This window comes from Triturus cristatus, chromosome 5_2, assembly GCF_964204655.1.
Source record: "Triturus cristatus chromosome 5_2, aTriCri1.1, whole genome shotgun sequence".
Lineage (NCBI taxonomy): Eukaryota > Metazoa > Chordata > Amphibia > Caudata > Salamandridae > Triturus > Triturus cristatus.
Genome location: NC_140588.1, coordinates 599,121,737 through 599,147,618, shown reverse-complemented (window position 1 = coordinate 599,147,618; position 25,882 = coordinate 599,121,737). Strand labels below are relative to the sequence as shown.

Sequence of the window (25,882 nt, the reverse complement as noted above, 5' to 3'; positions counted from 1 at the left end):
GAGAACTAGTGGTGATTTTGGTAGTAGTGGCTGTGGAGATAGTACTATTGACGGTTGTGATAGCTCTGATAGTGGCGATGATGACTGTAGCAGTATTGGTGGAGAGAGTTGAGATGCTGGTGATAGTGATGGCGATAGAGTAGTGTTGGTGATGATGATGTTGGAGGCAGCAGCAATAGTGGTGGACACAAGGATGGTGTCGAGATAGTGATTGTAATGCTTGCAATAATTGAGTAATGTTGGTGATGATGGCTGTAATTATGGTGGTGGTTGTGAAGGTAGTATTTGGTGTTAATGGTGGTAACTTTGCTGGTGGTTATACAGTATTGCTAATAGCTATGATAATTATTAGTGTGGTGTAATGGTGTTGATGGTAGTGGTGTTATTGTTGTAGTGCTAATGTTGGCATGGTGTAATGGTGGTGTTGATCATGGTGATGATGATTATTATCGGGGTGTAATGGTGGTGGTGGTGGTAATAGCTGCGATGCTAATGTTGGTAGTGGTAATGACCGTAGTGGTGGTAATGGTGGTGGTGGTTGTAATAGGGCTGGTAATGGTGATATAATAGTGGTGGGGGTGTTAATGGTGTTATCTGTGGTGTTGGCATTGATGGTTGTAATGGTGGTGGCTGTAGTGGTGTGGTGGTAAAGGTGATGATGATATAGGTCGTAATGTTGGCCCTTTTGCTGAATAGACTTTATAAAAAAGAGTTGCGTTGCATCCTTAAGTAAGAGTGATATGAAAGGACTCACCTAGTGAAACAATCTATGTGGTGCCCCCGTACGTTGACCTCTTCTCCACTGGTTCTATCACTAACACTCTCCAAGGGTGCCCTTCATCTGATAGGCAGTATATTTAAAGAGGGGATGGTCTGGAGAAGCACAAACTCAGGATTTAAGACATAACACAGAGGATAGCGTTGGTTTTATTTAATAAGAATGTATTCCTACCCAAACGCACCCTTTTAGCAACCTTAGGATACTGAATAACTTGGGAAAACGTGAGGTGGTAAACCTATGCCATGCAGTTTGCATGCAGCACTTTAATGCCAGAGTATGGCTCATTGTGCTATATTGGAAAAATTGTCATTTATGAACTGCAAGTAACAAAAAGGATCTCGGACAAAAGAAGTAACCCACTGTGCTATCTACATAAAAATACAGTTCTATGATCACCGTGTTACATGCATTGAGCAACAGGCGCATTAACCCTCAGAACAACTTTGTGATAAATCAAAACTTCTATTAGTCAAAATTCAAATCTCTCTAGCAGGTGAATAAAACACCTGAATTATCTTGACAGTTTTATTATTGCCTGAAAATTGTTGGGTACACCAAGAGCTCTGAAGCAGGTGGTTCTAAGCCCATTACAAATTTCAGAATGCAGCCTCCTCCCGCCCCCCCACAACACCTCTATGCCCAGTGCTATATGTAAATGGTGAACTTAGAAGGAATACAAACGAAAGTATTGTACAGCAGCAGCTACTGATAAAGCGTCACTATTTTCGTTGCCTGTTTAAGAAAGCCTATGTGTATCCATGCCTTTACAATGTGAACAAAAAAGCTTTAAATCTAATGACGTGATCATGACTGCAAGGTAAAACAAACCAAAGCGCAAGAGTCAGCAGTGGAAAGAAATGCGCCTTTACGACAATCTAAAGCATCTAATCAGCAGCATTTCCTGTACAAAGACCCCAAATCAGTTCAACAGTTGTTATCTCACCAAAGTAAACACAATGAAATACACACACTGGCTCCAATCGCAAACTCCATGTCACATGGCATATGCAGTCAAACAAAATGACTGCTTGATGTCAGATTACTAAAACCTAAGAAGAACACACGTGGAACGATGTAATCATCAACAAAATGTCACAGCCTTGACAGGCAGTCTTTCTAAGCAATGGAAAGGTATGAAATCCTATAAAAGCCTTTGGCTGAAGGGAGCTGACTCGCAGCCTAATCTGACCCTGTACTTTTTTTTTTTTTTAAATGCATTTTTAATATAGGAACCGTTTCTGTATAGCTAAAGTTATCTGTTGCCGACCTAAAAATATGCAATAGCAACTTTTGTGCAAGTTACCAGAGTTATCCAACATTGGTATCTCTCATTGATCCACAGGCATAAATTGTTGCCCATCACCAGGCTGGAATCCCGTCTAACTTACTATACAAGTGCTTGTATAAATGTTTGTGTAGCTTGGGTTTGGTGATACGTGCTTGGAGTGTGTGACTAGCTTCAAGAGGAAGGGGTCTGGCCCCCTGGGACCTTACCACAGGGAACTGTTGTGGTGGACACGTTCTGGGGATTTGCAGCATAGGTGGCTTAATCTTTTCATGAAGATGTGCTTTTATGAGCACGGTCGATGTGTTTTGGATAGATAAGATTTGAAGGCCTGTGGGTTGTGTGGGTGAATGTTTATGCTTTGTTGGGTCGGGGAACGAAGTGCAGTGGAGTTAGTGCTCATAGTGATGTGGTTTGCTGTTCAAGTAGAAGTCAAATTTGTATATTTATGTGTATGACGGCGTTTAATGAAAAAATGTTGTGGACCACAGTTTGAACATGGTTGAAGATTCCTTTGAACATCTTGTCTTCTTCTGCTTAAAGTCTGTAGTGAAGGGGAGCGGGTGAGAATGTGTATATAGAGCCCGTGCACCGTTCACCACAATCACATTTGGTAAGGTCACATAACACCACCTATGAGTCCTCCTGTAATTCTGATTGAGCTGGTAACAGAGCCAGAAGCTGGAACACTCTGAATGAGAAACATTACGAGTAAGTATGGAGAACGCAGTAGCGGCTCGCATAGGGCGTGCTGCAGGGCGGTGAGGGGCAGGGTGGGGGGCGTAGCAAACACGGATATAGGACGGAACGGAGGAAAGTAATTATTGCGTTCCTCCGTTCCGTCGTATGTCCGTGTTTGCTACCCCCCACACTGCCTCCCCACCCCCGTTCCACCGCCCTGCAGCACGCCCTATGCGAGTCGCTACTGGTGAATGTTACGTGTCATTGTGCTGAGGTTTGCACTTCGATCACTCAAAGAGACCAATCGAGCAGGGCAGCTGAGACTCCTTGTAGGGTTTTCTGCATTGGATTTATACATGGAACATAGCAAACCAAAAGCATGCGTCTAAATGAGTTAGGACTCCTCCAGCCAACAGGGAAATAATCTTTAGCAGATTATCAATAAACATACTGTGAATACTTGAAAGCATGTGGTCAAGTGCAAAGAGTTAAATGAAGATGAAAGTTGTCAATGTCCTGTCAAACCTATAGTAACATTTTCAAAAAGCCAACAAAGCCTCATCACGGCCATGCCAATGATGTATTATATAAAATTTTAAAGATGCAGGTTCGGAAATTAAATCCTCTCCTAGTTCGTAGCATACTCCTGTTCTTGGTCGATTCTGCTAGCGGATGAAGTAGCCTTCAATGTCTAGCAAATCTACAAGCCACTTTTAGCTGTTGAGCTACCCTTCTCCATACTTACTCTGGCTGTTCCCTGTGGTCCAAAATATCATCAAATTCAGAGCCTTCTTGAACCTCTTCAGGGTCCCAAATGTCATTTCCACTTGCACACTCTTCTTTGGGTGTGGCTGAAAAAAATGGAAAAGAGAAAGGTGTCTTCCTTAACATTCCTTACATAACTTGCATGAGTCAGTCGCAAAATTTGCAGCATCTTGGCAGTTACTGAGAGCGGGAACCCTACAACGGTAAATGAAACTACACCATTTGCAAAAAGATTTCTTGTTTAAATATAACTGGATGGATGATTGTTCTGCCCATAGTAATATTTTTTCACAATATCTCAGTATTCACCATAGCTCTATAGAAGCTTGCCCAACACACAGTGAAAACAATCATGCAGATTGTAACAACCACCAGTAACTAGTGCTTGTTACATGGATTAACTATTAACAATATAAAGAGAATCCACTTTCACAATCCTTAAATCAATTTTCTTTAATCTTATAGTTCGAATACAACATCAACTCTCTATAAGTCGGTGGGTGAGTAGGTTTGCTTCTCCTTGATGTCTCATTTACATCCTTGCACTTAAGGTTAAAACAATCCCAAGCACTCTTTTCAGAGGATATCCGCTACAGGTTTAGCCTCTCATCATAATAGGTCGCCTATGCCTGTAATTAATTTAGTCTCCCGACTTTTAATCTTTTCCAGTTTATAGACCGCAAAATTAAACAGAATGGGAACAGACCAGGACTTGCCTACGGTGGAACAACGATTCCACCCTGATTTAGTGTCTATCTTGACTTTTACAGCAGAATAATAAAACCCATAGATAGTCATTTGTTTCCCAGAACAGGTCCATAGTAAGAGAAGGCGCACTAGTTCGGTTGTTTATCAGTATGTGTGCATATTACGTGAATCATCTCGAGTACTCTCAACTCCTTTTCATGACTTGTATTATCGAGTAACAGCCCAATGTATCCCTGACCATATGCATTTTGCCAACCTAATTCATGCACTTATTCAGAAGAAACCTAATCTTCCATTTGGCTTGCAAGCTATCAAAGTTCACAGGATCCTTGTGCAATATTAGTGCCACTTGTGCTATAGTAAACGTGCATCTTAATTTTCTCTCCCTAGTAAAGATGGAAACATTGTTCCTCACATTTATTTTGAAATATAAGAATAGATTAAAAAGCGTTCTTAGTGTCCACTGAGTCACATCATGGGCAACTAAACTGAATTGGCTTTTAGAGCAGTTTGATGCAAGTCATCACACTACAATATCTCTGCAGTTCTTCGTCCACAGTATCCAACACACGGCACAACTATACTTCCGCCCACTACACTTCTGTGATATATCTTAAACTTTCGATTACCAAAATCTAGGAAATAGGTGCAAAGAATACCCACTCTAGTACTCTTGATTTTGGTTGCTTGGTCAACGTTTGACTAGGTTTTCTTTGGTCTCGCTGAAGTCCAGTCGCCACTGGACCACCAGTTGCCCAGTGTCGCGGTCACAGTCCAATTCTTCCTGGGTCGATAACTTGCCTTCTGAGGGTCCCAGCAGTTGTCTGACAGCACTCCCGTGCTCAGGGGCTCCAACTGTGTAGGCTGGGTCTTGGTTCCAGGTGCGGCACGGCGGCGGTGGTAGCGACTTGAAGACTTTGGGCTACCAACTTGCCCCAGCAGGTTTCTTTAGCTGTTGTGTCCCTGCGCTGCCAACTAGTGGCCAGTCAGCTGGCCTTTGGTGTATCTTGGCTTTGCTGGGCTCTGGAGAAGACTTCTTCTTGAGCAGGACATAGCAGGTACAGTCCCTTCCTTCGCTAGCCACCAGGTGCAGTCCTTTTTGGTGCAGCCTCTCTTTGCTGGTTCTTTGGTGTAGCAGGTCATTCTTCCTTCGGTTTTTCTTCCAGTTGGTAAAGTTCTGGGAGCCAGGGGTGCCTTATTTATTTTCAGAAAAATGTCTTCAGGATAGGATGTGGTTGATAGCCAATGGGCTACCAGGTTCCCTCCCTCCTGCTGACCACTTCCTGGAAAGTGTGACATTTGGTTATCCAAACACTCCAAACATAAAGAGACCCCTCTCTTAACTCTGAGCTCATTAGCCCACCCCCAGAGCTGTGCCTAGCAAGAGGCTTCATGCACCTGGAACAAACGGTTTGACAACCGGCTTCTCTCCTGTTCCCAGTGCAAGCATGCCTGCATAGGCAATAGAGCACCCCTCTAATAAATGTTAACCATCTGCTTCCAAGGAGGCTATTCCTTTGCAGTTCGCCTTTTGGGCTAAATCCTATTTGGCTTCCTGCAGGAGGGCGGTAACAGCTCTCTATCATGCAGGCCCTTATTGTGTCCTATCCTGGGAGTCGTTAGCACGTATCGCCACAAAAGTAGAAAGCTGTCTACATCAGTAAACAGGCACTGGAAACCGTAAGCAACTAAAAAGGCAACTTCTAAAGTTGCACTCAGACCACCAGTGACATTACATTTGATTTAACCATTGAATCAGATTTAATGCACCGATTCTTTTTAAACCAAACAGTACCAACCTTATTAGTCCCATTCAGAAATTAGCAGGACTGGGGTGCCAGCCTCTAACTCTGTGCTTGACAATGGGCCTACTAGCCTTTCCACAGTAAAAACAATAATTTAGGGTTTTTACTACTGGAACATTTAAAAGTACAGGTTACACTTTTTAACACGCAGCAGTAGGTCATCACTTTAGCGTTTTAGAAGATCATATGTAACTGTACTAAACTGAATGATAATCAAGTTAATCATTTTCTGAATGTATTTACACTTATTGATAATAATAGTTTGATTGCTAAGGATTAATAATACTGAAATGTAGGGGGGGCGTGGCCAGCAGCATGGCCGAGTGAGTCGTGGTTTCGCCGAGCTGAAAGCCTAATCCGACGTGGATTCCGGTGACACGCGGACCCGGAGACTACCGTACATACCTGCAGACATGCTTGGGTGATACCTGAAGCGGGAGAACGGGGGAAAATAAATCGCCTAGGCGAGCTCCGGAGGCCGATATCCTGACCTGCTCTGCCACCGAGAGGGAGCCACAAGATGGTGACGCGGAGGAGCTGAGGAGGACGAGAGCGGCCCGAGTGATAGAGCCGGCATCTGCGGAGCTGTGGGGGACAAAGCCGCCGAGGTGAGCTGCCCCCCCCCCCCCGAGCCCCATCTGGGTCTGTCTGCGTGGAGTGCGGTCCTTGGGGGCACGGCTGGTATCTGCGGGGCACCGTGAGCCGGGAAAAGAGCTCCCCTCCCCCGACGGGACTGAAAGGTGCTGCTGCAGTGGGGATCAGACGTATAAAGAGAGGCCTAGCCACGCAGACTGCGTGTGGGGCACCGGCGAGGGGGACAGCCCGCAAGCGGTGACGACGGATCCGCTGTACGGTGGAGCGGAGTGAGATGGCCTGGCTCTGGGGCTGGAGGAGCAGGAGAGCGAGAGCGACCAGTGAGACACTCTACGGCGGGTGAGGTGACCCGTGAGAGGGAAGGACCGGCGAAAGGCTGTGCCTGAGGACCGGGTCTCAGAGCTGAGACCTGATAGTGGACTGGAACGTCGGGTCGGCCCCCCCACCTCCCGCTGTCTACTTGTACTTTGTTGCTCCCCTTGGAGGCGACGGCCGGAGAGCGGCGGAGCCCCAAGGCCTGGATCCGGGGGGGAGGGGGGGGGGAAGCCAGGTGGGGGGGGGGGGGCAGCTGAGGAACGGATGGTTCTGGCCGGTGTCGGGGGCTGAAGAGGACCGTTTTTGGGTGGCTGGAGGGCGCGGGCCCATGAGGAGTTGAACGAGACTAACCGAAGTGCCACAGCGAGACGGGCCTTGTGGGGCCCACTCGGGTAACCGCCCGCCACACAATATCCTCAGGAGGCCGCCCACGTATAGGCCTGTAAGGGGGGCCACCTGCACATCATGGACAGAGTGCACAAAAGGGTGGGCTGGTAAGAAAAGACTGTGCACCCTCCCCCGGCTAGACTGCGGCCACCGGTTCAGGAGACAGCACTGCCAGCTCGAGCCTAAAGCCACCTAATATGGGAAAAGACAGGGAACCGAAACCGCCACGGCAAGTATGCGAAGGTCATAGCCCCCCCCCCCCCAGGAGGAGCACCTGATCACCCGCTCTGGATACCCTCCTCCAGGCGATCCAGGCATCCAGGACGGCACTGGAGGGTAAGATTGGCGCAGTGGGCTCAGAAGTATCGCCCCTACGACAGGACCTCAGGAATCTGGCTGACAGGATCACGGTGAGGCGGAGGACTCAGTGCAAGACCTACAGAAAGGTATGAAGGAACTCCAATCCTCCCACAAAGACCTACTATGGCGGGTGGACGATGCGGAGAACAGAGCAAGTCGCAACAACCTCTGCTTTGTGGGCTTTAGAGAGGGAATTGAGGGGACGAACATGTCTGAGTTCCTACACTCAGGGTTACGGAGCACCTTCCCAACTGACAAATTCTCCACCTCCACCAGCTTCGTCATAGAAAGGGCTCACAGGGCGCTGTTGACCCGACCCCCTGCAGGGGCGCAGCCACGACCCGTGATAGCACGCTTTCTGAATTTTCTGCACAGAGACATGATACTTAGGGAAGCCAGGAAGCTGGGGGAGATCTGGCATGAAAACATGCGCATAATGATTTCCCCGGACTACAGAAGGGAAGTGCAGAAACAGAGAAAGTACTTTTGACTCCGTAAAATCCAAACTGCGAGAGCGCAACATACAATACATGTTGCTCTTCCCCGCAAAATTGAAAGTGCTGTTCCAGGGCAAATCCCACTTCTTTCAGATGCCGGAGGAGGCCTGGCACTGGTTGGAGGAGCGCCCCACCCTGGAAAGACCGGAAGCACAGACACGCAGCGCGGCACCTTCGGGAGGAGCTGCCAATCGGTCATTGGACTCACCGAGATTACTAAGACACCAGCAAACTCGTAAGGGTCGCACCCTAGGTGCCACCCCATATGCCTCGAAGGACACGGGCAGACTTAGACGACAAACTGGTGGTTCACTCGACTCACGGCGGGCGCCCGCACGCTCTGTCCCCTCGGACGGTCCCAACCAGACACCGAAAATGAAAATGAAGACAGAAACTCTTCCTCCGGGGAAGAAGAGGTGGTGGGCCACTCTATGCACTCGTTGGCGGCTGAAATACTGGCGATGGAACAAGAAACGTTGACGGAGGCAGGGGCTTCCCAGGGCGAACACCCAGATTTTAACTCGTGAATAGGCCTGCGAGGTTGGCCTTGGACTGGACTAATATTCCGGAGCATGCATACTGAACACGCATTCCCTCTTATTTTCTCTCTCTTACCCTTTATTTTCTTCCTTCTTTATTCTTATTTCTCTCCTTCTTTGTCGACATCTGCGGAGAACTAGAGGTAGCTTGATAGCTGCGTTCTTCGTGGTCCTTTTGGATTTTCTCTCTTCATCTCTAGCTTCATCTTTTACTGTCTCTGTTCCGAAAATTTTGGGACTGCCGCAGAAGTTGGAACTTGTGGCGAGATGGGTAAGGGAGAGCGACAGACCTCCAACGCCCTAAGGTCTACTCCCCAGCGCCTTGCCAGGGATGAGTCAAGGGGGGGAGGTGGGGCGGGGGGGGTGGTGAGGGGGTTGCAATAGTTCTATGGTTGGGGGGTTGTTTTATATGTTTAGTTGGCATAATGGTCACACGCTCACCACCTGCCCCCTCCAGGGATACACTCGAACCACACCACTCGATGGCTCCATTAACTGAACATAGACCCCTCGCAGGCGGGCAGGCAAAGGATCCCTACAGGATTCTCACATGGAATGTAAATGGCCTAGGGGATAAAATTAAAAGAGGGCTGGTGACGGCACACATTAAACGGGTGCGCCCGACATCGTCCTGCTGCAGGAGACCCACCTCAAGGGAACGAAATGTGGGTTTCTGGCAAGAGGAGCATACACAGTACTGGCACATGCGGGATACACGGCGGGCTGCTATTTTGATTAAAAAATCCCCCCCTTCAAGGCGACTCGGACTTGGACAGACCCTCAGGGGACATACGTGGGAGTATCGGGGACATGGGGAAGACAGAGCGTCACAATAGTCTCGATTTATGCCCCCCCCGAAGATCCAGGCCAGGACCCTCTCCTGGTTGGCTGATATTCTGTTAGACATGCCAGACACTTTACACATTATAGGAGGTGACTTCAATGACGTCATGTCTGTCCCCATGGACCGATCAGGGAATCGAACTGACAGTCCCCCGATTACGTATTAGGCTGGGTTATGACTACATTGGGCCTGATAGACGCATGGCGGCACCTCCACCCGGACACCATATTAATCGGGTGCACATAAGGTACACTCACAACTGGACTATGTCTTTCTCCCCCGACATGCAATAGGGAATGACGGCGAGGGGGAGTACCTGGCGAGGGGGATTTCGGACCACTCGCCCCTTCTGGTTAGGCTGGGTGGGAGTCCTAGGGCCACCAGTGGAGGGTGGAGACTGACGGCATGGGATCTGCAGAATAACAAGATCATGCAGGGTCTCGGGCTGACACGAAAGTGTACTTTGCAGAAAACGTGGGATCGGTGCAGTCGGGAGTAGTAGTGTGGGAGGCTTACAAGACAGTGCTCCGAGACAGGGCCCAAAATCGAATATCGTGGGCGAAGCGGAAAGCACAAGAGGAGCTTAACTCCCTGGAAACCCAAATACTGGACTTGGAATGACGATATCTGTCGGGACGTGACCCACAGGTCCTCCGACGTCTGACTGATACACACCAGTGCTATAGAGCCCTAGCAACGGACGAGGCTAAAACACAGGCACAGGCGACCTTACATAGACTATACGACGTTGGGGACAAGTCTGGTAAACTATTAGCATGGCTAAGCTGTAAGGAAAGGGACGCCCGATGGATAGAAAACATAGTGGACAACCGGGGGCAGCTACAGAGGGGCGATGCCCTGATAGTCCAGACGTTTGCCTCCTATTTTAAAGAATTCTACAAAGCCAGAGATTTAGGTGAATCGGAAGAGATCATGGCTTACTTGGTTACTATTCAAACCTCGATCTTAACAGACGAGGACAAGGAGGCCCTCGAAGCCAACATATCGGCCACTGAAATCAAAGAGGCAATAACCAGACTCCGCCCTGGGAAGTCCCCAGGCCCAAATGGACTCCCAGCTGAATTTTTAAAAGGGGGGGCAGACCTATTGATGGACCACTTGCTAGCGCTGTTTAAGGACGGGTCCCAAGAGGTTATTCTCTCACTTGATCTTCCGATGGCCACAATCATACCCATATATAAACAAGGAAAGCCCCCCCCCCCCCTCCCCGAGGACTGCGCATCCTATCGTCCGATCTCTCTCCTGAACGTGGAGGCTAAATTATTAGCGACGATCTTAGCCCTCCGCCTGCGCCAAGTAATCTCAGGCCTGGTACACCAGGACCAGACAGGATTCCTGCCAGACAGGGCAACTAGACAGAATCTACGACGTACCCATAACTGGCTCATGAAGGTACAGGGAAGGGAATATCCACACGTTTCCCTCCCTCGACGCTGAAAAAGCGTTTGACGCTGTACATTGGCCCTTCCTGGAGGCAGCCCTGATCAAATTTGGCATTGGCCCTAAATTCAGGAAATGGGTGGGACTCCTCTATGCAGACCCCAGAGCTCGGGTTAAGGTGAACGGGATACTATCTGACGACTTTCCTATCAGGAGGGGGATCCAACAGGGCTGCCCTCTATCCCCACTACTATTCGCCCTAACCATCGAAATAGTGGCCTGTGAGGTCAGGCAGACAGGGGGATTCCAAATATCGCCGACTGAAACAGAGGAAGAAAAAATCTCTCTATGTGGATGATATTCTGCTGTATGTCGCTCAGCCAGCGACTATGGTCCCCATACTGTTCAGGCTCCTGGCCAGATATGGCTCTTTCTCGGGTTACACGATAAATTGGCATAAATCGATCCTGTACAGCCCAAGACAGGAAGAGACGTGGCCCCCTCTCCGTGGGGCCCTCCAGGTTATACAGACTGGGTTTGCGCACTTGGGGATCTATCGGACTACAGACAGAAACCTCTCCTATCAAAGAAACATCCAGCGGGTGGTTACGAATTTTGCGGACGATGCCCTTAGATGGAAGGGCCTCCCCCTCACGATATTAGGCCGAGCCGCAATGTTCAAAAAGATTACGTTGCCTCGTTTTCTGTATGCCCTACAAAATGAATACTTCCCCTCCCTAGACAGACGTTTAAGATGATAAATGCGAAACTCTGCTCTCTGCTGTGGTTGGGAAAGCCGCCGAGGATAGGCCTGGATACGCTTCAGAGAAACCAGTATAATGGAGGGAACTCTTTACCTGAAATTGAGGCATATTATTGGGCTGAGCACCTGTCGCCGTAAATGAATGGCTCCATGCATCATTGATCATCCCACGTACAGGTTAGAAAGGGACACCATGGCGCGCTGTACCTGTATGTACTACTTGTATGGGGGCACTGGTAGGAGACTATTACTCCGGCCACGCAGATAACCATAGATGTCTGGGATAGAGCGACAAAGAAAAGGGGGTGGACACATAAACCGACAAAGCAGACACCGATATGGAACTGTTACTGGCTGAAGGAGCTCCACAAACTCAGCGGCTTTAGAGGATGGGATGACATTGGAATTTCAACATTGGGGGACCTGGTGGCGAAGGGGGATCTTAAACCTTTTAGGACCCTGGCGGTGGAATACGGGCTGCGCCCCACTCAGTATTTTAAATATGCGCAATTGCGTCATGCATGGAAGGCTGAGGGCGCGCTCTCCTCTCCTTTGCCAGAATATGCCCCGCTGGAGGGCCGTCTACAGCAAGAACAGATATCCAATAAGATAGTATCTCTTACGTATAAGACCCTGAATAATAACATGCCAGATAGACTGGGGAAACTGAGAGAAACTTGGGAACAAAACCTGGGCGAGATGGACACAATAGATTGGGAAGCTGCCCTGATGCACCATAGAGAAGGTGCGATTAAATCCCGCCTCCGACTCATCCAATACAAGATACTACACAGGGTATACTAGGATAGGGTTAGGCTGCACCGTATCGGTCGAGCCAGTGACTCCAGATGTCTCCGCTGCGGACACCCGAAGGGGGACTTCTATCATATTATCTGGGACTGCCCCATCATTCACACTTACTGGACACAAATACTGGGAGAGATGAGTAAGGTGCTAGAGGTAACACTTCCCATGGAACCAAAATTTGTATTATTGGGGATAACCAACGATGTAGACCTGAGTCGCCCACACCTGATCTTCGCAATGTTAGCCCTGGTGGTGGCGAGAAGGGACGTGGCACGGGAGTGGGGAGCATCATCACCCCCCCAACTAGGAGAGTGGAGGAGGGGAATGGATATGTATATGGCGGCCGAAAGGGTTACCTACAAAGCTAGAGGCTGTCCCCGTAAATTTCGCAAGGTATGGGGAAAATGAAGAAGGTATCATGGTCTCGATGGGGGTCTGGGATCAGATTGACATAATGATAGTCCTGTTGGGTGAGGCTGTTCCACGTGAAGATGGGTGGTAGGCCAGGGGCCCTAGACCCAAGGGGAGTCTGTGGGAGGATAAGAGAGGACTGCTAAATAATATAATTTATGATGAAGCCGGATCTTGATGGACTCATTGTCACGCTGATGTCATCGTGGGTGGTGGGTGGGAGGGCTCCTGGGTGCATGGCTGATTATTTGTGACATGCCAGTTGTGTTCGTATTGGTTTAAAATGCAAATAAAAATATATTTAAAAAAAAATAATAATACTGAACTGTGCGGTCTTTTTTGATTCTCGAGTTAACTTCGTATTACTCCGGATCTTAGCTGAGTATTACACATTTTAAGCTTGCCAGAGTTCGGTTTCTCTTTCCTCTTCAGGTGTGTTTTTAGGTTCCTCATTAGCTAGAGAAAGGTTTATTGTTATGTATTAGACTGATAGTAAGCCCTGAGAGGAGCAAACTGGCAGAAGGCATGAAGAGACGATGGTTAAAGGAGCCTTCTTTATACGGCGTGCTAGAAAGAGGCAATTCTCAAGGACACGCAGATGTGTATCTAATTGTGAGACAGTGGGTATTTTGGGGGGGTCTACCTGTTTCTCAGCAAATGCTGCAATGGAATTGGTTTTGGACTGTGGGAGCGAGATATGGATGTTCTGAAAATTTCAATTGCGCTTTTAATTAGTGCTCCATCGTTAGTTTCAAGCATAAACAACAGGGGTATACCCAAATAACGAAATAAGGAGAGGGGAGAGGAGGATATGGCTAGGTTCGTCCTCCTAGGTACTAATAACGTAAAAAAAGATCCGAAATCAGGGATCAGAGTACCTAGCTAGATGGGAAGGGAGGGGTCTACTTAGTGAGTAAGACGCACCTAAAATAGAGGAAAGAAAATACTTTTCTTGAGTCCCCTCACTCATCAAAGATTTCCCCTAGGTGACATGCTTCATCATTGGGGCCATCCCAAGCATCTACTGCTTGGGGCGTGCTGCGACTTGCGACAGTTACGTTGGAGCACTATTTAGTGAAGACTATGTGTAGTGCAGTGAGAGGGGAGTGGTGTGGGTTTAAATTAAAAATTACCTAGCTAGTGAGCGTAAATTCGTTTATTCGTGCTCCTAGTTGGTAAAGGATAAAAAGGGGGGTTAATAAAAGGGAGGAATTAGGTAATAATGTGCTAATAGTCCCTAATATTGAAAGCCAACATGTTTCGAGGTTATCCTCTAAACCTCTTCTTCAGGACCGCATGGGGACCAGCCCGATGTGTACCACTCCGTGCAAAGACCTATAATAAGGTGATAAAGTAAAAAGGAAAAATAAACGCGCACATTAGTGTCAGCGTAAATCAATTACATATGGTTAGATTGAACGTGTAGTATTTACTACTAACTAGCTAGGTTCTCTGATCCCTGATGTCGTATAGCCAAATAACCCTTTAATAACTGGGTATGGGAATGTAGTTTTATACAAAGAAAGAAAGGTATAAAGGAATCAATACTAATCAGTTTTGTGAGTAGAGCACATTTAATTACCCTCTCAAAAATAGTTAATATTCATAATGAGTATATCAAAATCAATTTATAACACGCACAGGCAATGGCGCTTATTCAAGGAGAAACAAATGACATTTATCACAAGAGCTATTACATTACAATGAAAAACAAACGTAAAACAAATAACAATAACCCTAAAGGTATTATTCACACTAGTGTCCCCCTTGTACTTCTAGGCGAACCACTTCGAGGTAGTCAAACATGAAACACTAAAAGGCTTATATACTAGTTGGCCTAGCTCTAGTGTAACATCGTTAGTTTCAAGCAGACTTTCCCCTGATTTAGGATAGAGACAACCTTTCGGTTGGGTTCCCCCCCCCCCCTCCCGAGTGGAAAGCTTTATGCTAGACACTCTTTCGTTTACTCTGAACTTCTACCGCTATTCACAGAATGCTGGCACCTTCTTCTATTCCTATTTAGATGCCCCTGACTCTCTCTTTATTCTTTAACATAGACAATGAAAAGTCAGTGCAATAACCTATCCACCTTCTTTTGTAAAAAGAACCAAATTCAACCAACAGCCAATAAGGCGACGGCACCCTCTAGAACAATCCCAAAAGAGGCTAGGTTCCTCAGATGTTCCAGCAAAAGTGTGCAATTTAAACCTAGAGAATAAAGGAAGCCTCTCTGGGGAGTAGGGTGGGTCGCATGTGAATCTATGAAAGATACCTATACTGGAGAACCATAGTTACAGGTAAGTAACTCATTTTCTTCTTCAGGATTGGATCTTTCATAGATTCACCTGCTTGAATCAGAGTAGCTAGCAGTTTCATAAACATGCTTGTTTAATAGTACTGTAATATAAACCTTTGTACCCTAGAGGATGGTGGGTTATAACATACGTGCAAATATAAAACCTTAATGAGATAGTACTTAACAATATATCAATCATATAAACATACACATACATACATATACAAATATACACACATACATATACATACACATATATATATATACATACATACACATATATATATATTCACTTAGAAAACCATAGGTTTCACACATGTTATAGTTAGGTGGATATTTCACTCGTAAAAAAACAATGAAATTCCCCCGTTATAGTTAGTTCAGATAACTATAACTCGCGCGCCCGCAATCCTCTGCTCATGACGTCACATATTACATCACTCATGACATGGTCAGTGGCATCACTCTTGACATCACTGATGACATCATCCTTGTGATAGAGTGGCGGTCGCGCGAGTTATAGTTATCTGAACTAAGTATAACGGGGGAATTTCATTGGTTTTTTATGAGTGAAATATCCACCTAACTATAACATGTTTGAAACCTACGGTTTTTTAAGTGAATTTGCAAGGTTTTTTAAATGCTAATTCCTAACTATAACGTGTGTGAAACCTATGGTTTTTTCAGTGAATTTATATGTTTTTTTAAATGCTAAGTTATGTATGTATTATTTTTTTTATATATTTATTTTTCAATAAACTACGTATTATACTTTTTAAAAATGTTTTATGGTTTTTCACCGTGCGCGCACCCCCGCGATTTAAAAAAAAAAAAAATTTAAATGTATTTTTCTGCCTTCGGGGTCCTTCAGGGACCCCCTGACAAAGGCTAGGGGGTCAGGAACTCTCTACCCTGCCCCCTTTTCACGTTCGCCACCTTCCTTTTTCCCTCTCGCACTGAAAACAAACAAACAAAATGGCGGCTGACACTTCCTGATTTCGACCGATTCGAACGTTGACTGACATGTAACAACCAATCAGAATTACGCTCGCGCACGTTAGGGTGCGCGCACGGTGCGCGGCTATAGATATGTATGTGCTTTTTACTGCAATTTTCTCTGGAACTACTGAACAGATTGACTCCATATATGCAAAAGGCACATCCCTGACCTGAAGACTACCTCTCTGCCAAATTTCAAGGAATTCTGTTCAGCCGTTCGGGCTGTACCTTCGACTAAAGGTCCTATGGGAAAATGCATGGGGAAAACGCGTTTTGGGACCCCCCTTTTTTCTCGGCCCCCGCTTGACGAATCCCCCCCGAGACTTTCAGGGTAGGAGCTGAGCGGAGCGCCCCATTAGTTCTGAAAATTTCGCGAAGATTCGTCAACCGGCGCCAAAGTTATTCAAAATAGAATTTCCTATCTTTCTCAGTCATGTGAGAATGAAGTCTGACATTCTCAGTAAAACATGTACATCCAACAAGGGCAGAGACTGTCAGTTAATTCCTTTGTGTTCTACTGCAGCTTCCCAGAGTGTTCTAAAGAACAACTAGAGCGCTAACAGTCCTAGTTATGACAAACGTATGGCACACCTGAAGCCATCTTGGTTGGAATAAAGTGGTAATTCTTAAAACATTTAATTTAAAAAGGAACAAAATGAGGGGGTTCATTTTGCCATAGAAAGTATGATTAGTGCTGCAGAAAGAAAAATTAGGGCACATTTTGAGTGACTTCCCAAATCCTCTTCTATGTCATAAAAAAATTCTGACATGCAGACTGAAACATGCACTTTGAATACCAGCAGCAGAGTTCCCTGGTGAGCAGTAGCTTTACTACAGTGATCTAATGAGCAACTAGAGTGCTAATATTCAGAATTTATGGCAAATGTGTGACAGATCTGAATGGCTTCTTGATGGAACCAAGTAAAAAACTGAAAGTATTTCCTACTGAGGAGACTGCAGTAAATGAGGAAATTAGGAAACTTCATAACAAACAAATCTCCCAAGATGGCCACCAGAGACAAAAGAGCCCAAATGTAGCCCAAATATCACCCAGATGTAGCCCAAGTATAGCCCAATGACAGAATGTCCCAGAGTGTTCTAACAAACAACTAGAGCGCTAACAGTCTTACTTATGCCAAAAAGTATGGCACACCTGAAGCCATCTTGATTGGAATAAAGTGGTAACACTTAAAACATTTAATTTACAAAGGATCAACATGAGGGGGTTCATTTTGCCATAGAAATTATGATTAGTTCTGCAGAAAGAAAAATTAGGGCACATTTTGACTTCTCAAATCCTCTTCTATTTCATAAACAAATTCTGACATGCAGACTGAAACATGCACTTTGAATACCAGCAGCAGACTTCCCTGGTGAGCAGTAGTTTTACTACAGTGATCTCATGAGCAACTAGAGTGCTAACATTCAGAATGTATGGCAAATGTGTGACACATCTGAATGCCTTCTTGATGGAACCATAATAAAAAACTGAAAGTATTCCCACTGAGGAGACTGCAGTAAATGAGGAAATTAGGAAACGTCATAACAAATAATCTCCCAAGATGGCCACCAGAGACAAAAGAGCCCAAATGTAGCCCAAATATCACCCAGATGTAGCCCAAGTATAGCCTAATGACAGAATGTCCCAGAGCGTTCTTAAGAACAACTAGAGCGCTTACTGTCTTACTTATGACAAAAGTATGGCACACCTGAAGCCATCTTGATTGGAATAAACTGGTAACACTTAAAACATTTAATTTAAAAAGGAACACAATGAGGGGGTTCATTTTGCCATAGAAATTATGATTAGTGCTGAAGAAAGAAAAATTAGGGCACATTTTGAGTGACTTCTCAAATCCTCTTCTATTTCATTAAAAAATTCTGATATGCAGACTGAAACATGCACTTTTAATACCAGCAGCAGACTTCCGTGGTGAGCAGTAGCTTTACTACAGTGATCTAATGAGCAACTAGAGTGCTAACATTCAGAATTTATGGCAAATGTGTGACATATCTGAATACCTTCTTGATGGAATCAAAGTAAAAAACTGAAAGCATTTCCTACTGGGAGACTGCAGTAAATGAGGAAATTAGGAAACTTCATAACAAATAAATCTCCCAAGATGGCCACCAGACACAAAAGAGCCTAAATGCAGCACAAATATCACCCAGATGTAGCCCACATGTAGCCCAATGACAGAAGTGTGCAAAACACTTATTTTTTGTGTATTTGCAGTTTTATATAGTGCAGACTTGTCAGGGATTGGAATGCTTTACATTAGCATTGGTTACATCACACAAGATCAAATTCATTTTGGTTGTAGACATGGGGAGATTAGGTGATTTGACCAGAATCACAGAATGTTGAGCTGAAGCAGAAACTCCAACCTGGTTCCCCAGTTGCAAAGTCTGCAGCTCTGGAAGTAACACCACATCCTCTCGCCAAGGTGCAACATTTAATCAAGTGGTCAACTGGATAAAAAACATAAAGATTACAAATAATTCAAAAGTTCTTTGTCGCTATTTGAAAACTCAGAAAATATGTCCTCATTTTAGTTTTTTAGAGCACTAACCATAATTTTGATGCAAATAAGACCCTCTCATATATGTAATTTCTAAAGGAAATACTGTTGGTATTACAGTTTTGATTACATCAAGAGGACGTCAGGCGTTCCACACTTTTGTAATAAATATAGAATGTTAGCAATCTAGTTGTTCATTGGGATACTGTTGAGAGGCAGAGGCCAGGGGCACGGACTCTGAAAATTGAAGGCAGGTAGGAGAGTGCAGAGGCAACAATTTGACCACACTGGGCAGGCAGGAAGGGCAGTGGCAGCACAACAGACTATGGAGGGCAGTAGAAAGGGGGGCAGGGGCAACAAACCAACAATACAGGACGGCAAGAGAGGCTGTGGCAATATACCATTGTGGGCAGAAGGAAGAGGCAGTGGTAGTACAACCATACATGCCAACAGACCCGTTTCAGCCAGGAAACTTTCAATGTTTTTCAGCTCAAATGGGCTTTATTTGATCTGTCTCCTGTCTACAATCTCCTCTTTTTCAATGTAACTCAAAGGGGAAAATCAATACCCCAGTTTTTTTTCAAAATCTCCCTCTTACCAAGTTCAAAATGTTCGCAAGTATGGTACATTGAATCATGGTAGGCAGGAGGAATTGGGGTAGGGACATGGACTCGGATAACAGAGGACAGGAGGGACATGGAGAGGTGCACCAAACTGACCCTACAGGGCAGGCATCAGGGTTTGCAGCAGCACAATACACCACACAGCGCATGCGGGACGGGAGTGCAGCACAACAATCCATAGAAAGCAATAGGGAGGGGACAGGACCATGCACATGGACAACAGAGAATAGATGGGAAAGAGGCAATGGTAGCTAGCTGACCATAATGGACAGACAGGAGAGAAAGTTGCAGCATAACAGACCATAAAGGGCAGGAGGGACGGATCAGGGGCATTACAATGGAACAGACAAGCCAGGAGGGAGGGAATAGGGGGTCTGCACATGGAAACAGAGGGCTTGGGGGCAAGGTGGCAGGGCAGGTGCAACAAGATGACCATGGAGGTCAGGCAGGATGGGCACTAGAAACAAGACACACCATGAAGAGCAACAATGAGACTATGGTGGCATACACACAGACCATGGAGGGAAGGTGGGAGGGGGTCAGGGGCAGCTAGCTGACCACACAGGGAAGGTGGGAGGGGCCATGGCAGCACAGAAGACCATGCATGGCAAGCGGGAGGGTTAGTGGCAGCACAATGGCTATGATGGGCAAGAAGGAGGGTGCAGGGGCATGCACAAAGGACGATGGAGGATAGAAGGGAGGGTCAGGACCTGGGCACAGACAAGAGAGTTCAGGGGAAGGGGCCTCACAACAGACCGCGCAGGGCAGGCAGGAGGAGCAGTTGCAGCACAACAGATCAGGGAGGGCAGAAGGGTGTGGCAGTAAAAGGGACCATGGAGGGCAGGAGGAAGGGGATAGGGGCATGGCATGTGGACAGGCAGGGTGGAGGTGGCAGGGACAGGTTACAGTCATCTGACAATGCTAGGCAGGTGGGAGGGGAGTGGCAGCTCAACAGAACACTCAGAGTAGATCGGAGTGGCAGCTCCATGGAACATAGTGGGCAAAAAGGATGGAGCAGGGGCATACACAAAGACATCGGAGGGCAAGGGGAAGGAGAATAGGGGCAGCAAGCTAAGCACAGAGTTTAAGCAGGAGGTCAATGATGGGCCATAGAATTGGGCAATGGAGGGCAGGAGGAGTGGACTGGTACATCATGCTAAATGGAGGGCAGTGGCAGCACATCAGACCATGCATGGCAGGAGGGAGGAGGCTAGTCCATGGATTCAGACAACAGAGGATAGGGAGGAGGTGGATGGGGCAGCAAGCTAACTGTTCAGAGAAGGTGGGTATTAGGAACTTTATTGTTTTTAAAATGTGTGTCTGTGCGAACTACTTAAAATATGAACAAGTATGCAGCATAATCTCACTTTTATTCAGGAAGAAGAGGACGTTTGTGACTGTGACTCCGGGCTCACTTGGCAGAAACACCCCCTGACCCTCCACCCCCATCGCAAAATGTAATGCCCGTGAAAAGGGTAGGTGGACGCAGTGTTATATAGAACATAGTCCTGAGAGCACGATTGAAAATGAAAACTAGATGTAGTATATGGTATAAACTATGCACCAAAAAGTGTGATATAAGATGAACCGGGCGTGAAATATAATATGCAATACATTGTGCGCAATGACAGATTCATTGGAGAGCGCGCGATAGCACAGGCACTAGCGCGTGCTATGCGATATGCGCCTTGGAGTGTAATATACACAGGGCAGTGTTGTGTAACCTAACTAGTCTCTAAAGTTGTAATATAAAATATGAGCTGGGGAGTGTAACGTTGCATATGCACTGTGACAAAGATATGGATCCCAGATTGTAATATGTATGGCATAGAACTGTGCGTTATAACATAGGCATCGAGGAAGGCACGTTAGATGGGGCAATATAACCCGTGCGAAGACAAGTGTGGCATGACATATTCACGGGGTGGTGTTACAGTGCACATGGGCTAGAGAGTGTCATAGCATATGCACTAGCTAGTGGAATACAACACAGAGGTGTGTGGCACTCAGCAGGCAATGGTGGGTGTAACACAGCATTGGGCTCTGCCAGGAGCGCGCTGTGACTCTCAAGTGATGTTCGTCCCCTTTCCAGAGAGTAAAATAAAAAGTATTACACATCCTTCAGTGGATGTGTGTTTTATTAACCGTGAGGGGGGTTTCTTGCATAGTTTTGGTCGAATTTTTGTCGAATCCCCTTTGAATGGCTTGGTGTGCATGTGTATTAAATGTGCCCGTCAATAGCTACCCATGTTTGTATAAATAAACGACAAGGGTGTCTACCGGGATTAGGCACGGTAGGGCATCAGACATGTCAGAGCTTCACTAGTGGTGTAAATACATTCCACGTGGATTCATTGTATGCATAGTCGCCTTTTAATGAATATCACGCAAATCGTCATGGTGATAGGTACGTACGGTTTGTCCAGCATGTCCTAGGTGTGTCTATAAATATATATTTTTTAAAAATAATAAAAAACAGTGGCCGGCCCTGGGGATTGGGGTCAAAAAAATATAATTAGGAGACAGGCCCTGGGGGATGGGGTCATCAGGGCCAATAATTTAGAATAAGAAGGGGAACCACACAGCCCCCCTTCTTAAAAAATTAAAATAAATAAAAGACTGGCATCGTGCCGGAGGCCACGCCCCCTCCTTGCAGCACTCTGCAAACGCGCCCCCTGGCGAGATGTAAGTTGGGGAATTAATTCCTCTTCAATACTGAGGGTCCCTGAGGGCCAACTAGCCCAACAGGCATCTCCAGTATGCACCAGGGAGCTGCGCTGCAGACAGGTGTTCTGAGGCCAAGCCCCTTTTTACACCTCTCTGCAACGCAGCTCTGTGGCGCTTACTGGAGGTACCTAGTGGTCTAGTTTGACCCTAGGGACCCTTAGGATTCAAGGGGACTTAATCTCTCAACTTAGAACAGCCAGAGGGCGCGTTTACACAGTGGTGAAGGGAGGGGACGGGGCCTGAGGTGACGTGTGCAAACACGCACTATGGCACGTTTTAAATTGGGGATATAATTTTCCTTCAATACTGAGGGCCCCTGGGGGCTAACTAGCCCACCAAGTGCTTCCAGTAAGCGCCACTGAGCTGCATTGCAGAGAGGTGGTCCAGGCTGTGCCACTTTTTACACCTCTCTGCAACGCAGCTCTGTGGCACTTACTGGAGGTACCTAGTGGGCTAGTTGGACCCTAGGGACCCTCAGGATTCAAATGAACTTAATCTCCCAACTAAAAACGGACACAGGGCGTGTTTACACAGTGGTGAAGGGAGGGGACGGGGCCTGAGTTAACGTGTGCAAAAACGCCCTGTGGCCTGTTTTAAGAGGTAGTTTTAATCCCCCTGCCCTATTATATACTAGGGGCTTACAGAGGAGGTCATGCTAATCACAGGGGGACCCCAACGCATAATGTTCCCTAGTGTATGTAGATGTTCTCACTGTGTTCTAAGTGTCTTTTAACATAGCACTGGCTCTAGGACTGGTTAGTCAGACTCAGTTACCACCAGTATCCGTCTGAAAAAGTTGAGGGTACAGGATGATTTTGCAACAAGGCTTCTTTCTGCTCTTCTTTTTGTTCTTTCAGCACGTTATCCTTCTTCCTGCACTTTTCTTCGTCTTTGAGGACTTCTGTTGCTTCTTTCTGCACTTCTTTTTTTTCCTACTGTGCATTTTTTCTTCTTTCTTCACATGTCCTATCTCTGTAGGCATAGTTAGAAATTAGCATTTAAAAAGCCTCAGAAATGCACTTAAAAACCATAGGTTTCAGGGGTGTTATAGTTAGCTGGACTTTTCACTTGTACAAAACCATTGAAATTCCCCTGTTATAGTTAGTTCAGCTAACTATAACTCGCGCGCCCGCAATGCACTGCTGATGACGTCACATATTACATCACTCAGTGGTCAGTGACATCACTCATGACATCACTGATGACATCTCAAATGACATCACTGATGACATCATCCAGTGAATGTGTGTTTTTCTGAAAATTAAATATGTTTTATATATGTATATCTCAAGGTCGATGGAAGAATAAATGGGTATATAAGTGTCTAAATGGATGATTTGTTTTTGAAAAATTGATTGTGTAACTGACTGATTAAGTGTATCATAGTGAATACATGGCTTACTGAGTAATGTTGAAATGCTAATTCCTAACTATAACGTGCCTGAAACCTATGGTTTTTTCTTTGAATATATATATACATACACACACACATATATATATACATACACACACATATATATATATATACACATACACGCACATATATATATATATACATACACGCACATATATATATATATACATACACACACATATATATATATATACATACACACACATATATATATATACATACACACACATATTACCTACTGGCGGTCGCCAGTAGGTAGTTATAGTTAGGACCCCTTTTCCATAGGAAATCCGCAACATTCTATTTTGAATAACTTTGGCGCCGGTCGACGAATCCTCGCGAATTTCTCAAAATAGGTGGGGCGCTACGCTCCGCTCCTACCCTGAAAGTCTCGGGAGGATTCGTCAAGCGGGGGCTGAGATAAAAGGGGGGTCCCAAAACGCGTTTTTCCCATGCATTTTTCCATAGGACCTTTAGACAGGGCTACAGCCCGAACGGCTGAACAGAATTACTTGAAATTTGGCAGAGAGGTAGTCCTCAGGTCGAGGAAGTGCCTTTTGTAGGTTTGGTGTAAATCTGTTCAGTAGATTCTGAGAAAATAGCCTTTAAATCAATATATATATCTGAGCCAGCTTACGGTACGCTTACCGTAAGCTTACCGTACGCGTACGGTGGCGTGCGCGAGCGCGATTTTGATTGGCTGTTAGATCTTAGTAAACATTCGAATCGGTCAAAACCAGGAAGCGGCTGCCGCCATTTTCTCTCTCGCTCTCTGAGTTGGGCAGCAAAAACGATGCCAAAAAATGTCTAAAGAGGCAGTTTCTTGAGATCCTAACCACCCAGCATTGATATAGGGGTCCCCAAACAACCCCCAAGCCCAAATAAAAAAAAAAAATTATTTCGGAAAATCGGCAATTACACTTACCGTACGCGTACGGTAAAAAATTTTTTTAAAAAAAATTATCCACACCCTCCCCACCCCGTGTGCAAATGGTGCCCGAAGGGCACCATTTGTGCATGGCTTATGACAGCTAAGAAATAAACAAAGAATAAATTTCACAAAGATGCGCATAATATGTCCCCCATGTGCGCACGGTGCGTGAAGCGCATCGTGCGTACATGGCCCATCCCGCATAACGTGGGCACGCGGTGCGCGCAGCGCACCGCGTGACCACCGTGCGTGCACGGCACTAACTGCGTAAAGTGTGCGCGCGGTGCGCGAAGCGCACCGTGCGCGCACGGAACGAACTGCGTTAACTGGGCGCGCACGCCACGAATGGCGTAAAGTAACTTAGCATTTAAAAAACCGTACAAATTCACTGAAAAAACCATAGGTTTCACACACGTTATAGTTAGGAATTAGCATTTAAAAAACCTTGCAAATTCACTGAAAAAACCATAGGTTTCACACATGTTATAGTTAGCTGTACATTTCACTCGTAAAAAACCAATGAAATTCCCCTGTTATAGTTAGTGCAGGCAACTATAACTCACGCGACCGCAATCTTCTGCTGATGACATATGTGTCTTTATGAAAAAAAAATATTTGTAATATATGTATAGCTAAAATTTAATGGAAGAAGACATGGGCAAATAAGTGTCTAAATACAGTATTAGCATCAGCAGAGGATTGCGGTCGCGTGAGTTATAGTTGCCTGCACTAACTATAACGGGGGAATTTCATTGTTTTTTTACGAGTGAAATGTACAGCTAACTATAACGTGTGAAACCTATGGTTTTTTCAGTGAATATATATATATATATACACATACATACATATATATATATATACATACATATATATACACATACATATATATACATACATACATATATATACATACACATATATATATACATACACATTACCTACTGGCGGTCGCCAGTAGGTAGTTATAGTTAGGACCACGTTTCCATAGGAAATCCGCAACATTCTATTTTGAATAACTTTGGCGCCGGTCGACGAATCCTCGCCAATTTTTCAAAATAGGTGGGGCGCTACGCTCCGCTCCTACCCTGGAAGTCTCGGGGGGATTCGTCAAGCGGGGGCTGAGATAAAAGGGGGGTCCCAAAACGCGTTTTTCCCATGCATTTTTCCATAGGACCTTTAGACACAGCTACAGCCCGAACGGCTGAACAGAATTACTTGAAATTTGGCAGAGAGGTAGCCATAAGGTCAAGGAAGTGCCTTTTGCAGGTCTGGTGTAAATCTGTTCAGTATTTCCGGAGAAAATAGCATTTAAATGCATATATATATCTATATGCGCGCAGGGTGCGCGACCCGTGCGAGCACCGTGCGAGCACCCTAACGTGCGCGAGCGTAATTCTGATTGGTGGTTACATGTTAGTCAACGTTCG

The 25,882-nt window shown here is 45.8% G+C and overlaps 1 protein-coding gene across 1 annotated transcript in view; it reads right to left on the bottom strand.

Annotated features, from left to right (window-relative positions):
- Positions 1–25,882, bottom strand: part of DNAAF6 (dynein axonemal assembly factor 6) — a 206,326-nt gene that overhangs the window by 56,553 nt on the left and 123,891 nt on the right. The window contains exon 4 of the mRNA XM_085607673.1: positions 3,493–3,598. Coding sequence (XP_085463799.1) covers positions 3,493–3,598 — 106 coding nt within the window. The remainder of the gene's footprint in view (positions 1–3,492; positions 3,599–25,882) is intronic.